Below are 13,004 nucleotides of genomic sequence, written 5' to 3'. Positions count from 1 at the left end.
TAAAAGGAAAAATTACTATAGTATATTGGAAATAAAGTCGGTATTTGACTCACTAGAGAGTTATAATTTATAAATGAGACATAATTATTGTTTATTCATCTTATTCAGACAACATAACTAAAAAATATATGGTCAAGATAATATTAAATGTTTTAAGAATGAAAATTTTCTAGAGCTAAGAATATCGGAAATAAAGTTAGACGTATTATGTTTAACAGAAAAAGAGGCAGAATTATGGCAGTTAGCTCAATTTGAGCTCAATACCAAAAATAACGGTTCCATGGGATCGAAAAAACAAATTCGGGTTCAGAATATATCACACGATAATATTTATTCTGGTTTGCGTTGTTTTGTGGACGGATCTTGGAAAGGAAGCGATAAGTTTTCTGGATTAGGGTGGTTTTGCAGATCATCAAATGGAGACTCGCCAACCATGGGAGCTGCTAATCTTCGTAGAAGTCTTTATCCACTCCATACAGAAGTCGAAGCACTACTTTGGTCGATGAAGTGTATGATTGGTGCCGACAACCAAGAAGTAGCATTTTTTACAGACTATTCAGACTTGGTGAAGATGGTGTCTTCTCCAACCGAATGACCAGCGTTTTCAACTTATTTGGAGGAACTAAAGACCGATATAAGGAGGAATTCACAAAGTTTTCTTTATCTTTAATTTCTCGAACTGCAAATGTAAAGGCGGACAAATTGGCACGAAAAATTCATATTGAACCGCTTCATGTCACTTTTATAAATAATTTTCCTCACAATTGGCTCTTTTGAGCTCTAAATAAAATCTGTTGACAAAAAAAAAAAAAAAATCAGAAATAAAGTTCATCTATGACTACCTACCAAAACAAAAGTTCATCTTTGATTCACTCACAAAATAATACAAATAAAACATGAAAATTATAAAAACATTTAATATTATCTCTTACCATAATTTATTTATTTGTTGTACATAGTACAAATAAAATGGAAATAATAATTATTTTTTATTTGTAACGTTTGCCGGCCGAATAAAATATTAAATTTATTTGCAATACTACTCACAACAAACTTTACAAATAAAACATGATTATCGTTTTTTCTTTTCGTTCATTCAAACTATAAACAAAAGCAATGAAAGCATGATAAGAAATGATATTAAATGTTTAAAAAATAAAATTTGATATAACTATATTATTGGAAACAAAGTCCATATTTAAGTCACCTATAAAAAAGCATGATATGAAATAATAATAAATGTTTAAAATAATAATATAATATCTAATGGTATTTGAAATAATGTATGTGTTTGAAGATGTTATAAAAATGTTAAAAATAAAAATATAATTATCAATATTGATAATAATATTCATATTGATATGAAGAAATGATATTATTTCCAACTACAATTTATTTACTTTTCAATGTGATGTGAATAAATAAAGAATAATCATGTTTTAGCTAATGTTTCAAAATAGAAAAATTAATATAACCAAATACTGTAACCTAAAATTGTAAAAAATACCACTCTAGTAAATACCAATATTACCCCGGTTAGCTGCTACTAACATTAAGGGTGAAGTTGTCATTTGATACAGTGATCACGCACTTTTCACTTGTCTTCTTTATTAGTTTTTTTTCCTTGTTTTTTAAAGACATCACTTGTGACCAAAAAACAAATCCACTAAGAAAGAAAAACAAATTAATAAAAAAAAAAGATCAGAAATTAGTTTGTGCAGAAATCGAATTGGAGAAACCGAGTAACTATGGTAGCCACAGATGAGTTCATCGTTTTTGACCAGATCTGATTGTTTTCGTCTTTGCCGTTGAAATAATCCTCCGCTCCTTCTTCTCATCGATTTCTCCGATCGCGATTTTGGTTTCTCGCTCTCCTCTCTCGCTGTGGATTTTGACTCCGAGAGAAGGTTTGATTTTCGGTGGATTTCATCTGACAGACATGTCAGACGCTCTTTCTGCGATTCCGGCCGCAGTTCATCGCAATCTCTCCGATAAACTCTATGAGAAGCGCAAAAATGCTGCGCTTGAGGTTTCAATTTTCTCATCTCCTCTCTCTTTCTTTCTTTTGCCTCTTAGGGTTTTTCTAGTATCTGAGATTATAGTGTTTTTTTTATGCCTTTTGTTGTAGCTTGAGAATATTGTGAAGAATCTAACTTCTTCGGGTGATCATGACAAGATCTCGAAAGTCATTGAGATGTTGATTAAGGAATTTGCCAAATCTCCTCAAGCTAATCATCGGAAGGTCTCCAAATTTTGAGATTATTGCTTTGCATTTGCATTTGGTTAACTTAGATCCCAGGATTTTGAGAATAGGATTTTGATCATTGAACCATTTTCCGGCTGCTTTGTTGTTGTATAGGGTGGTCTAATTGGCTTAGCTGCTGTAACTGTTGGTTTGTCTACAGAAGCTGCTCAATATCTTGAGGTATAACTGTAAATTATTCAAACGTTTGCACTATAACCCATAGTTAATCTGCTCATATTAAGATTTTAAAAGTTATGTTTAGTGTAATCTTTTCTATGTATAAATCCATCTGTTGTATTAGTGTAGTTTCGTTCTTGGGTTATAGGATGTTTTCTAATTTTTCTTTTTGATCTATGACATGTGAAGCAAATAGTGCCACCTGTGATTAATTCCTTTTCTGATCAAGATAGCCGAGTTCGGTACTATGCATGTGAAGCTCTCTATAACATTGCAAAGGTAAAGACTTGTAGTATTATACCTGTATACTTGTAGTATTATACAGGTATTGATGCGCCACGCCTTCTTTTCTGGTTTGCTACAGGTTGTGCGAGGCGATTTCATTATTTTCTTCAATAAGATATTTGATGCCTTATGCAAACTCTCAGCAGATTCTGATGCCAATGTCCAAAGTGCTGCTCATCTTTTGGATCGCCTTGTTAAGGTGTGGACATTTTTGTTTCTTAAACTTGAGTGGTATTTTAATTTAAAACATATGCTGAATAGATTTAATACCTTGTAAAGCAGGATATTGTGACGGAAAGTGATCAGTTCAGGTGTGTTCAGTTGGCTTTTTTTGTCTGTTTATGAAAATAAATCTGTTAGTATTAGCTTTACTCGACTCTCGATTTTTTGGGATTTGGTTTGCAGTATTGAGGAATTCATACCTCTTTTAAAAGAGCGAATGAACGTTCTCAACCCTTACGTCCGGCAATTTCTGGTTGGATGGATCACTGTTCTTGATAGTGTTCCAGACATTGACATGCTTGGGTTTCTGCCAGACTTTCTCGATGGTAATTGCAATTTGATAACTTTAGCTAGATGTATATGACCGTATTCAAGTATAGTTATTTGTGTACTCAGCTGACTCAACTTGTAATAAATTTCCAGGGTTATTCAATATGTTGAGCGACTCTAGTCATGAAATACGACAGCAAGCTGATTCAGCTCTTTCAGAGTTTCTTCAAGAGATAAAAAATTCACCAGTAAGACTTCTGTTTCGTCCTTAGTTTGGGACTAAGATAAAAATGCTGCTATAAAAATCCCATTTTCTGTGGATCTATCTTATATTGTTAGTTCATGTTTGTTTTTAAAGACTGTTTTTATGTTTCAATGGTATATTACTGACTGGGGCAGTAATATTGTTGAAGTCTGTAGATTATGGTCGCATGGCTGAAATACTGGTGCAGAGGGCTGCTTCTCCTGATGAATTCACTCGATTAACAGCCATCACGTGGGTAAGCAGAATAAACCATGCTTCTGCTTGGCGTCTTCCAGTTATATAGATTGGTACTATTTTGACTTCTCGGGAGATTCATATACTAAGAATATCTGCTTTTTATTAAATGTTGTAGATAAACGAGTTCGTAAAACTTGGGGGAGACCAGCTCGTGCGTTATTATGCTGACATTCTTGGGGCTATCTTGCCTTGCATATCTGACAAAGAAGAGAAAATCAGGGTGGTAAGTTTGCTTCTCCTCCTCAGTGATGGAAACTGTAGGTTTTGTATGCATCTTTTTACTTTCTTTGTTTTTTGATTTTTATTTGCATAAGGTTGCTCGTGAAACCAATGAAGAACTTCGTTCAATCCATGTTGAACCCTCAGATGGTTTTGATGTTGGCGCAATTCTCTCTGTTGCAAGGAGGTTAGTTTTTCTCTATTGTTGTTTTTATATCCGTTTGAATATTATTAAATCGCGCCTGTTTATTTGTGAGTTTTTGCATTGAGCAGGCAGCTATCAAGTGAGTTTGAGGCTACTCGGATTGAAGCATTGAATTGGATATCAACACTTTTAAACAAGCATCGTACTGAGGTGAAGAAACTGGTTTTTGCTTGGGCATCATTCTTTTCTAGTTAGCCTTTTTGTTTATCGCGTTATAGCTAAATTGGTAATGCTGCAACAGGTCTTGTGCTTCCTGAATGACATATTTGACACCCTTCTAAAAGCACTATCTGATTCTTCTGATGACGTAAGTTCTATCTCCCTGACTGTTCGTTTGATTGGTTGGTGAACTTTATAATATAAAGGTTTGGTTTTGTCTAGTAATAAACTTATTTGATATTTGAACTATCTGGACTTGGAAATATACTTTAGGTGGTGCTCTTGGTTCTGGAGGTTCATGCTGGTGTAGCAAAAGATCCACAACACTTTCGCCAGCTCATCGTATTTCTTGTCCACAATTTCCGAGCTGATAATTCTCTTTTGGAAAGGTTAGTTGCATCTAATAATCCGCCTTTTAGGTATCTGGAAAGAACATATTATTTAGTTGGTCAAAACATATCTCGTTATAGGCGCGGTGCCCTTATTGTCCGAAGAATGTGTGTACTTTTGGATGCCGAAAGAGTCTACCGAGAGCTCTCTACAATTCTTGAGGGAGAAGATAATCTTGACTTTGCTTCTACCATGGTTCAGGTATTATCTCATTTCCTACATTTCTTCAATTAAGGAATGTTCTAAGGTCACTACAGTGGGTTGATTGGTTTTTTCTGCATGTTTTATATGGCCCCTTGAGAGTTGGCTGGCTTTTTCGATTATAGTTTTCCCACTTTGATGTATTAACCAATAGAATGTCTTTTTCTAATGTTTCAGGCATTGAATTTGATTTTGCTTACTTCCCCGGAGTTATCGAAACTGAGAGAACTATTAAAAGGTTCACTCGTCAATCGCGAAGGGAAAGAACTTTTCGTTGCCTTGTATACTTCATGGTGCCATTCACCCATGGCAATTATAAGCCTCTGCTTATTAGCTCAGGTAAATAAACAAAAATAAATGTAAACTTGATACAATATGATTTTGTTGACCATCTGTATTGAATATCGAGGAAATGATTATTTATAGGCTTACCAGCATGCGAGTGTCGTGATTCAATCATTGGTAGAAGAAGACATTAACGTCAAATTTCTAGTACAGCTTGATAAATTGATCCGGCTTCTGGAAACTCCAATCTTTACTTACCTTAGATTGCAGGTTTGCTTGAATTATCTCAAACAATCTGTATCCTCTCCGGATTCTTTCGTTTCCACCAAAACCTTCTTTTCTTCTGCAGCTTCTGGAACCAGGAAGGTACACATGGTTGCTGAAAACACTTTATGGTCTTCTTATGTTACTTCCTCAGGTAAAAGGAAAAGAAAGAAGAATCAGACATATTTGGTTTATGACATAATTACTATTTTGTTTTTGAAAAATTGATAGTTCCTGGTTTTTTAATATATGCAGCAAAGTGCGGCGTTCAAGATACTTAGGACAAGACTCAAAACTGTGCCAACGTACTCATTCAGTACTGGAAACCAAATAGGCAGAGCAACTTCAGGAGTTCCTTTCTCTCAGTATAAGCATCAAAACGAGGACGGTGACTTAGAAGACGATAACATCAACAGTTCTCACCAAGGAATCAATTTTGCTGTGCGGCTACAACAGTTCGAAAACGTACAGAATCTACATCGTGGCCAGGCAAGGACTAGAGTGAACTACTCATATCACTCTTCCTCTTCTTCTACATCAAAGGTACACATAACGCTACACATTTTTGTCTGTTAACCTGCGGTATAATATAACAGGATGGTGTAACATTATTGCCATTTTTGCAAGATTTACCGGTTTTTTCCCTTAGCAATTGGAGTGTTAAGAGATATGGATAGTCTCATTGTGCTTTAATTTGATGTATTAGGAGGTGAGGAGATCTGAAGAACAACAACAGCAGCAGCAGCAACAACAACAGCAACAACAACAACAACAACGACCACCACCTTCTTCGACATCATCATCAGTTGCAGATAACAATAGACCTCCATCAAGAACTTCAAGAAAAGGCCCTGGTCAATTACAGCTTTAACCTACCTGGTAATCATAAATAATAAATAATATTCCATCCCCGACAATCATCATCTTCATCTTCTTTGTGTGGACACCACCGATCCCTTTTGTCTCCTGTAAAATTGTATATCTCTCTTTTTTAGTAACTCTTCAAGTTTCGACGGAACTTGTGGAAAAGCTACGGTCGTGTCCATCATCTCTTTCTCTCTGTCGGGTTTTTTTTATTTACGAGAGATTCTTCTTCAGTCCCTCAGTCTACCTTTATATTGTTTTTTTGGGGGTTTCTCGTTTCTTTGAATTTGTTTCATTGTTTGGAGCTTTTTATATTTTTACCTTATGTGGAGATGTAAGAAAAAGAAGTGATCATGTGGTTTTGTGTTGTTTTTTTATAACTGGAAAACCACATGAGTTTGTAGAGGTCACTTATTGGATATTTTATGTCAAATGATGCTCCTTTTTACATTTTCCTCATCTCACAATGATTTACATCTTATACAATGTTTGCTAATAAGAGACATTACACTTCACTAGTACTCGAATGAATTGTACATATACTAACCACTTCCAGTAGTAGAACAAAAGAAACAATACAGATATGGCCTGTGGCGACTTTATTGCTATATATGATACTAATATGTACCAACAAGATTTATTCTAAGAATACAACACAGACTTGCGTTGGAAGAAAGGCAAAGAGAAGAGACGATCTATACAAAGACGCTTAAGAAACTTAATTCAAAGAGCAATAATCTTCTCGAAATCTGATTCATCTTCAAAATCGGATACATGATGAGAGTAAGACCATGAAAACGACTTACTACTCCCTCTCCTAATCCTTCTCTGTGAATCGTTGCCGCTCCTAAACCGCTGCCGAAACACGAAATAACACATACTTGCCAATGTCCCTACCAAGATCGGTGCTCCAAGCAACGTTATGGTAATCGCCATCCACGAGTTCCCCTTTCCAACAACCGCAAATGCAATCGCCAAAAATGCTCCGAATGTGCAAGCACAAGCTGCCCACATTAGCTTATTCACTACAGACACAACTTTCTTCTGCGCCCGTGTGTCCCACGCCACCAAAGTTATTTGAACTACCACAACCGCTAACGATATAAACAGAGATGTCGCGTTTAAAAGACAGAACACGCGGAATCCGGTTCTCCCTGCAATATTGGCTTGTCCCACATGCGACCCCTCCGTGAAATACTGACCCGGCAAGTTGAATATGGCCAAGAACGCTATGGAAGCAAACAGAACCGCCACTACCGTTATGGAGTTAGTCGTGTTCTGAACCGCTTCTCTGTGGAGTTTCCTCAGCTCTTTCGCGATCCCAGAGACACGACGGTTGGTTTTCTCATTCTGCAAAAGCTGCGATTGCACCTCGTGTTTGATATCACTCACTGCTCGCTTCAATGCTCTCGCCTCATCTTCTCGACCAATGAACCTCCCATGCTTAGCCCCAGCTTCTACCAAAGCCTCATTGATCTCCAAAGCAGATTCGCTATATTGCAGCTTATCCGCCAAATCCATAGCAGTTTCTTTCTGGTTGTTAATCGCATTCACTTCAATCGCCGTAAAGGTCAGCAATAAGCTCGTTATCTAATAAACAAAACACAAAAGGCATTTATGTGTCAACCCCTGTTCTTGAAAGCTAACTAGCAATACAAGAAGCTAAGAAAGGAGTGGAGTAATACCTGTGGCCGCGCCTTTCGAGTAGCAATATGCAAAGCAGTGTTCCCTTTTCGATCTCTCTCATTCAATATTGTGTAATCAGCCTGCAAAATCTCTTCGACTACTTCCAAACTTCGTCCTTTAACAGCCATGTGAAGAGCAGTCTGACCTTTCTTATCTTTAACACCAACAATCGCTGCGTCTTTCTCTATGAGAGCTTTCACTATCCGAAGAAGCCCGTACCTTCCCGCAGTGTGCAAAGATGTTTTCCCGTTCTTTCTCACAATCATTGCACAGCTAGGATCAACATCAAGCATTGCATTTACTATTTCTAAGTGATCTTGAACCGCAGCTGCGTAAAGCGGACTCGTGTTGGAAGCGTCGCAGATTCTGCAAAGCTCTGGCCATAGTCTCAGTAACTCCTTCACAATTCCTGGAGATCATAAGCAGAGCCACATCAAAATATCTTCAAACTACGAAATTCAAATCCATTTTCAGCAATTTCAGATTCAAAATCATAATCAGAGAGCCAAAGTTTGAAGATTTGAAGTCAGAATTAGTGAGACATACCCAAGTGACCTCGCTTGGCAGCGACATGAAAAGCGTTCATGTCGGATTTGGATCTGATCTTAACTGTTTCCAAACTAGAAAACCTAATCAAGTAACGAAAAATGTCTTCAAGATTCTCTGCGGCGGAGATATAGACGGCGGTCTCTCCGGCGTCGTTTTGCACAGACATAAGCTCAGCCACAGCAGAACACGGCGATGACTCATCGATTAGCTCATCTCCGGTTAAATTGTCAACTAACTGTTGAAGTTGACTAAGATCTCCTGATCGAACAGAGGAAAAGAAAGCTTGGTGAGTAAGAAACTTCATCTGCTTCATCTCCATCTCTGTAAAGCTCTGTCCTTTCTCTCTCTAAACCAAAAAAAGTTATCAACTTTACACAGACCCAGTACTCTCTAGCTCTATCTCTAGAAAGCTCAGCCAAAACCCATCAACATGAACAGATTCGATCTCCAAAAAGTCTTCTTCTTTATTTTTAGTTATGCTTTGCAATGAAATTGGGATTCATGTGAAACCATGTTTGGTTCTTTTGCTTTAAAAAAAGAACAAAATTCTTTAAGGTTTTTGCTTTTGTTGGAGAGTTGACACTAAAAACTAAAAAGATGATAAAATGGGAATCTTTTTTTTCTTCAATCAAAACCTGAATGGTCTCTAAATTTCTCCTCTCAATAATTCGTTTCTCTGTATTTTAAAATGTATTTTTTTTCCAATTTTGACGAGACAGCAACATTATTTCTCGAAACAAATTATTTGTCTTTTTAAAATAATTTATGTACTATATAGTCTATAGATAACGTATATGGACCGTTGACAGTTGGAATTATATTTTAATTCTGGAAATATTTAAAATGACATGTTATTTTCATGTAAATATATTTTTCTTTTACCGTTTTAGATTTATTATTTATTGCAAATTATGATTTATGAGAACCGTTATATAGCCGATTCTATTATGGGTAATTTGTTTCGATCTTTATTAGATCCACGAAAGACGACACTTTCTTCTCCGTCTTCATGCTTTTGATGGACACCTTGAAAGATCTTCAAATCCTGGCAAACAGTTATAATTGTACATCGTTCGAGATCTCTTGCACACTTATCTCCATTATCTGCTAATAAATCACAGTATTTGGGACTTGAACCTCAATTTCTTTGTGTATAAGTATTAATAGAACTTTCCGCCAAAAAGGCTTCCACTGTAAATATATCATTACTAATATAGAAAAAACTTTAAAAAAATAAAAATAAAAGAGTGAAACCGTCCAAGCCCAAGTACAGCCCAATTATTTATATATTAAAAAATGGGTTTATATAATACGTGGCTTCTGTTTTGTAAAAAGACATGTTATTATGGGCTTGAAGCCCATTATATTTTTAATAACTAGCAAACTAAACGGTCCTTTTTGTGTTTTGTGAGAGCTACTTCATGTTGACGTCAATAATGCACCGTCAAAGTCTCCGTGACGGAACCACCACCGACCCAAATGACCGGCATCACCGTCAACTTCTTCGTCACCATTAGCTTTCATATAAGTCTAAATTCATTTTATTGCTACGTTGATAGTCCTTTTTTGTATATAACGTTTTAACATTTTATCGATAGTTTCAGAAAATTAAGAATACCATAATGAGTATGAACTATGATTCTTATGGTTTATTTTAGATATATAGAAGACATAGCTAATCAGTTCTTTGACAGTAATACAAAAATGCCTAAAATTTTTATGGATTAAGAGAGAAAGAAATAAAATTGACAAACAAAAAAAAAGCTACATTCCAGAAAAGGATTAGGTTGCAAGTGAGACACGTCGAAAGATAGTGACTGTAATATTTGGATTTTATCCACAAACCAACCAAAGTAAAACAAAATTCAATTAATTTAAATTATCATATTGTGGAAATTTAAGTGTTCTAGAAAAAAACATATAAACAATGACTTTATCTTACATTAAATATGTATAAGTAAACTTTGAAAAAGATGTGCCCTTCAAAGTCTTCGAAATCCTACTTGGATCCAATACATAGAAACTATTTATAAAGTATATTATATACACAGTTTTGTATTTTTGCTACAAATCATTTACAGTTTTATATAAGAATAATGTGAAACAAAAATTTATTTGTCAAATTATCAATTAATTACTAGTTAGAAATAATAACATTAAATACATTAGAAAATCTATAGTTTGATATTTATTGGAAAATATATATTAATTACATGCACTGAGGGTCCTTTGTTATATACTTTATTAGTATATATCTGACGTCAATAATTTTTTTTTCTTATTAGTTGGGTCCCATATATTTGTATAAACTTGACTCTAACCATTGTTTATTTACTAATGTAATCTTCAAATCAGATATAAAATAAATGTTGGGTTTGGTTGATCCAACAAAATTGCCCCCACATTTGTCTACGGAGAGTCCATCAGGTCACATGGGTGGCACTAATTGAATCTCAGTTCAATATATATATAAACAGAAGTATTTTTCATTATGGTATTATAAGTGTTGGAAGATTACCATACATTTGAAATAAACATGTCCATAATTAGACAGAAAATTGAACCTTTTGTATAAGTGTATTGATGAGGCAATAAAAGTCCAACTACACATCTCAAGGTAACGATTGGTTGGAATTTTTTTTATCCATGTATAACGACAAAAAAACATAAACAGAAACAAAACAAAAATCAAGAAACCTACGTCCACAACTCTATCTTTGGTCTGAAATCTGAATTCTGAAAACTATAATCAACTATACTGGTCTAATCGTCTATGATTGGTAGAGTTTTTCCAAACCTAATGATAGGACACACGAATTATCGCTTGGGATCATGCTAAGCATAACCTTTTCTTTATTAATTTAACATCACAATATCATTATTAGCATAACATTTCTTTGGTTAAAACTAATATCATCAACGTTTTCACGGTCATTGCATAGGTTTTAGAAGAACCATTCAAGGGTTTAAGAAATAATGATCTTAATTAACACTAGTAGACGATCAAACAAAAACAACCACGATCTAAACTCACACGCGAGCAAACGAATTCGTTCTCAACTATGAATGAAAACTCAATTCGTATATAACTAGGATCCATAAGACGACCATAACAATGATTTATTATTTTTCTTTCTTTTTGGTTAATTCTGATTTATTATCTTCAACGCTTTCCTTAAGCAATGTACAATATTGTTTTGGACCACAATTGTTGGATTTGTCTTGGTTTCAATCATAGCTACTAGTATAGACGTCCTAAATTGTAAGAAAACACCTCTATTCTACACCCCGAAGAATATTATGGAACTTCATTTGGAATATTCTTTATTTTTGGTAGGGTGGAGGAAACAATTGCCTTTCACCATTTATTAGATTAAATTACAAAAAATTTATAAACAAACTCGACGTCTGTTTCCACTGCGTCCTGTAACATAATCAAATGGACTACATCAGCGCAAAAATCAAATGTATGAAAACCTAACTACAAATAAAACGTATAGTTTGCTAATTCGTCTGTTAGACGATTAGTCTCCCTATACACATGAGAAATTCGGACTAACCAATTCTTTGAAAAATAACTATGACACAAACATATCTCAAAAGCTATCGGATATGCCTCACTTATCCCTGACTGAAGAAATCCTACTATCAACTCTGAATCTACCTCTAAATCCACTTTCCTAAGCCTCTCTCCCAAACAATCAGCAGACCATAGTAAATTCCCCACAACTCCATTAAAAGTGCCTAGCATTTGTCAATATGTAGGGCAAATCCGCCTACCCAATAACTATCCCCATCTCAGATCAAATTATATTCTGAAATAATACTTAAAATTATAGTTTTTTTTAACACCAAAACTTAAAATTACACTAAAAAGTAATTTTTCTAATCAAATATCGGAAGAAAAAATAGATAATATTTGAAATCCATTAATTATATTGCATTTTTATAACAATTATAATTTGTCAATTAGTGATAAATGAAAAAAAAAGAGAAAGAGAGAGAGTTGATAACTTGCATAATGTATTATTAGAGAGGGAAAGAGAGCATGTGGTGTCCGACCATTTCAACTCTCACGACTTGCTCCGGTCTTCCTCTGATGCCGACATCTTCTTTCTTTTTCTTTTTCTTCTCTTAAATTTATAGACTGTGGGTTCTAGTCCTATAATTAATATCTCACCAATATTTTAGTTTAACATTTTTGATATAGCTACTAACTTTTTAAACCGAAATTCAAACTAAGGTCACAAATCTACAGCCGATCGATGCATAAACTTTGTAGTGGTTAAGAAAACAAATCCAGTAAAAGGTCGATGCAAAGTTCGATCCACCAACCGAAAGAAATGGTTATATTTAACTCGTGTAACCAATTTTCTACGCTTTTTCATGTCACGTTAAATTATATATTAACTGTTTATATATAGACATTACATTCAAGATTCAACGTCGTTTTCATAATAGTACGTAATATAAATATAGTA

At 34.8% G+C, this 13,004-nt stretch overlaps 2 protein-coding genes and 1 pseudogene across 4 annotated transcripts; 2 read left to right on the top strand and 1 right to left on the bottom strand.

Moving 5' to 3' along the window:
- Positions 1-280: 280 nt before the first annotated feature.
- AT2G01700 lies at positions 281-595 on the top strand (annotated as a pseudogene; the record flags this gene model as incomplete). The annotated part of the gene is made up of 1 exon: positions 281-595.
- A 1,038-nt stretch (positions 596-1,633) lies between these two features.
- Positions 1,634-6,746, top strand: AT2G01690 (ARM repeat superfamily protein). 2 transcript variants are annotated; one of them, NM_126230.3, is made up of 20 exons: positions 1,634-2,029; positions 2,129-2,242; positions 2,360-2,425; positions 2,612-2,701; positions 2,787-2,906; positions 2,990-3,018; positions 3,113-3,255; positions 3,353-3,447; positions 3,613-3,699; positions 3,817-3,924; positions 4,016-4,107; positions 4,194-4,275; positions 4,367-4,432; positions 4,558-4,673; positions 4,755-4,875; positions 5,053-5,214; positions 5,302-5,430; positions 5,510-5,578; positions 5,680-5,967; positions 6,131-6,746. In NM_126230.3, exons 1-20 carry the CDS (start codon positions 1,940-1,942, stop codon positions 6,293-6,295), a joined length of 2,232 nt encoding a protein of 743 aa, NP_565275.1. In that variant the 5' UTR covers positions 1,634-1,939; the 3' UTR covers positions 6,296-6,746. The 2 variants fall into 2 exon arrangements, with proteins under 2 accessions (NP_565275.1, NP_973395.1); NM_201666.1 differs by having other exon boundaries at positions 2,987-3,018; positions 6,131-6,737.
- On the bottom strand, positions 6,172-9,188 carry AT2G01680 (Ankyrin repeat family protein). The gene is made up of 3 exons (NM_126229.4): positions 8,521-9,188; positions 7,974-8,383; positions 6,172-7,878 (listed from the first exon to the last, which is right to left on the bottom strand). Exons 1-3 carry the CDS (start codon positions 8,840-8,842, stop codon positions 7,012-7,014), a joined length of 1,599 nt encoding a protein of 532 aa, NP_565274.1. The 5' UTR covers positions 8,843-9,188; the 3' UTR covers positions 6,172-7,011.
- Positions 9,189-13,004: the final 3,816 nt, after the last annotated feature.

Source organism: Arabidopsis thaliana, chromosome 2, assembly GCF_000001735.4.
Source record: "Arabidopsis thaliana chromosome 2, partial sequence".
NCBI lineage: Eukaryota > Viridiplantae > Streptophyta > Magnoliopsida > Brassicales > Brassicaceae > Arabidopsis > Arabidopsis thaliana.
Note: the sequence above shows the minus strand (reverse complement) of the source record. Positions and strands in the feature narration are given on the sequence as shown.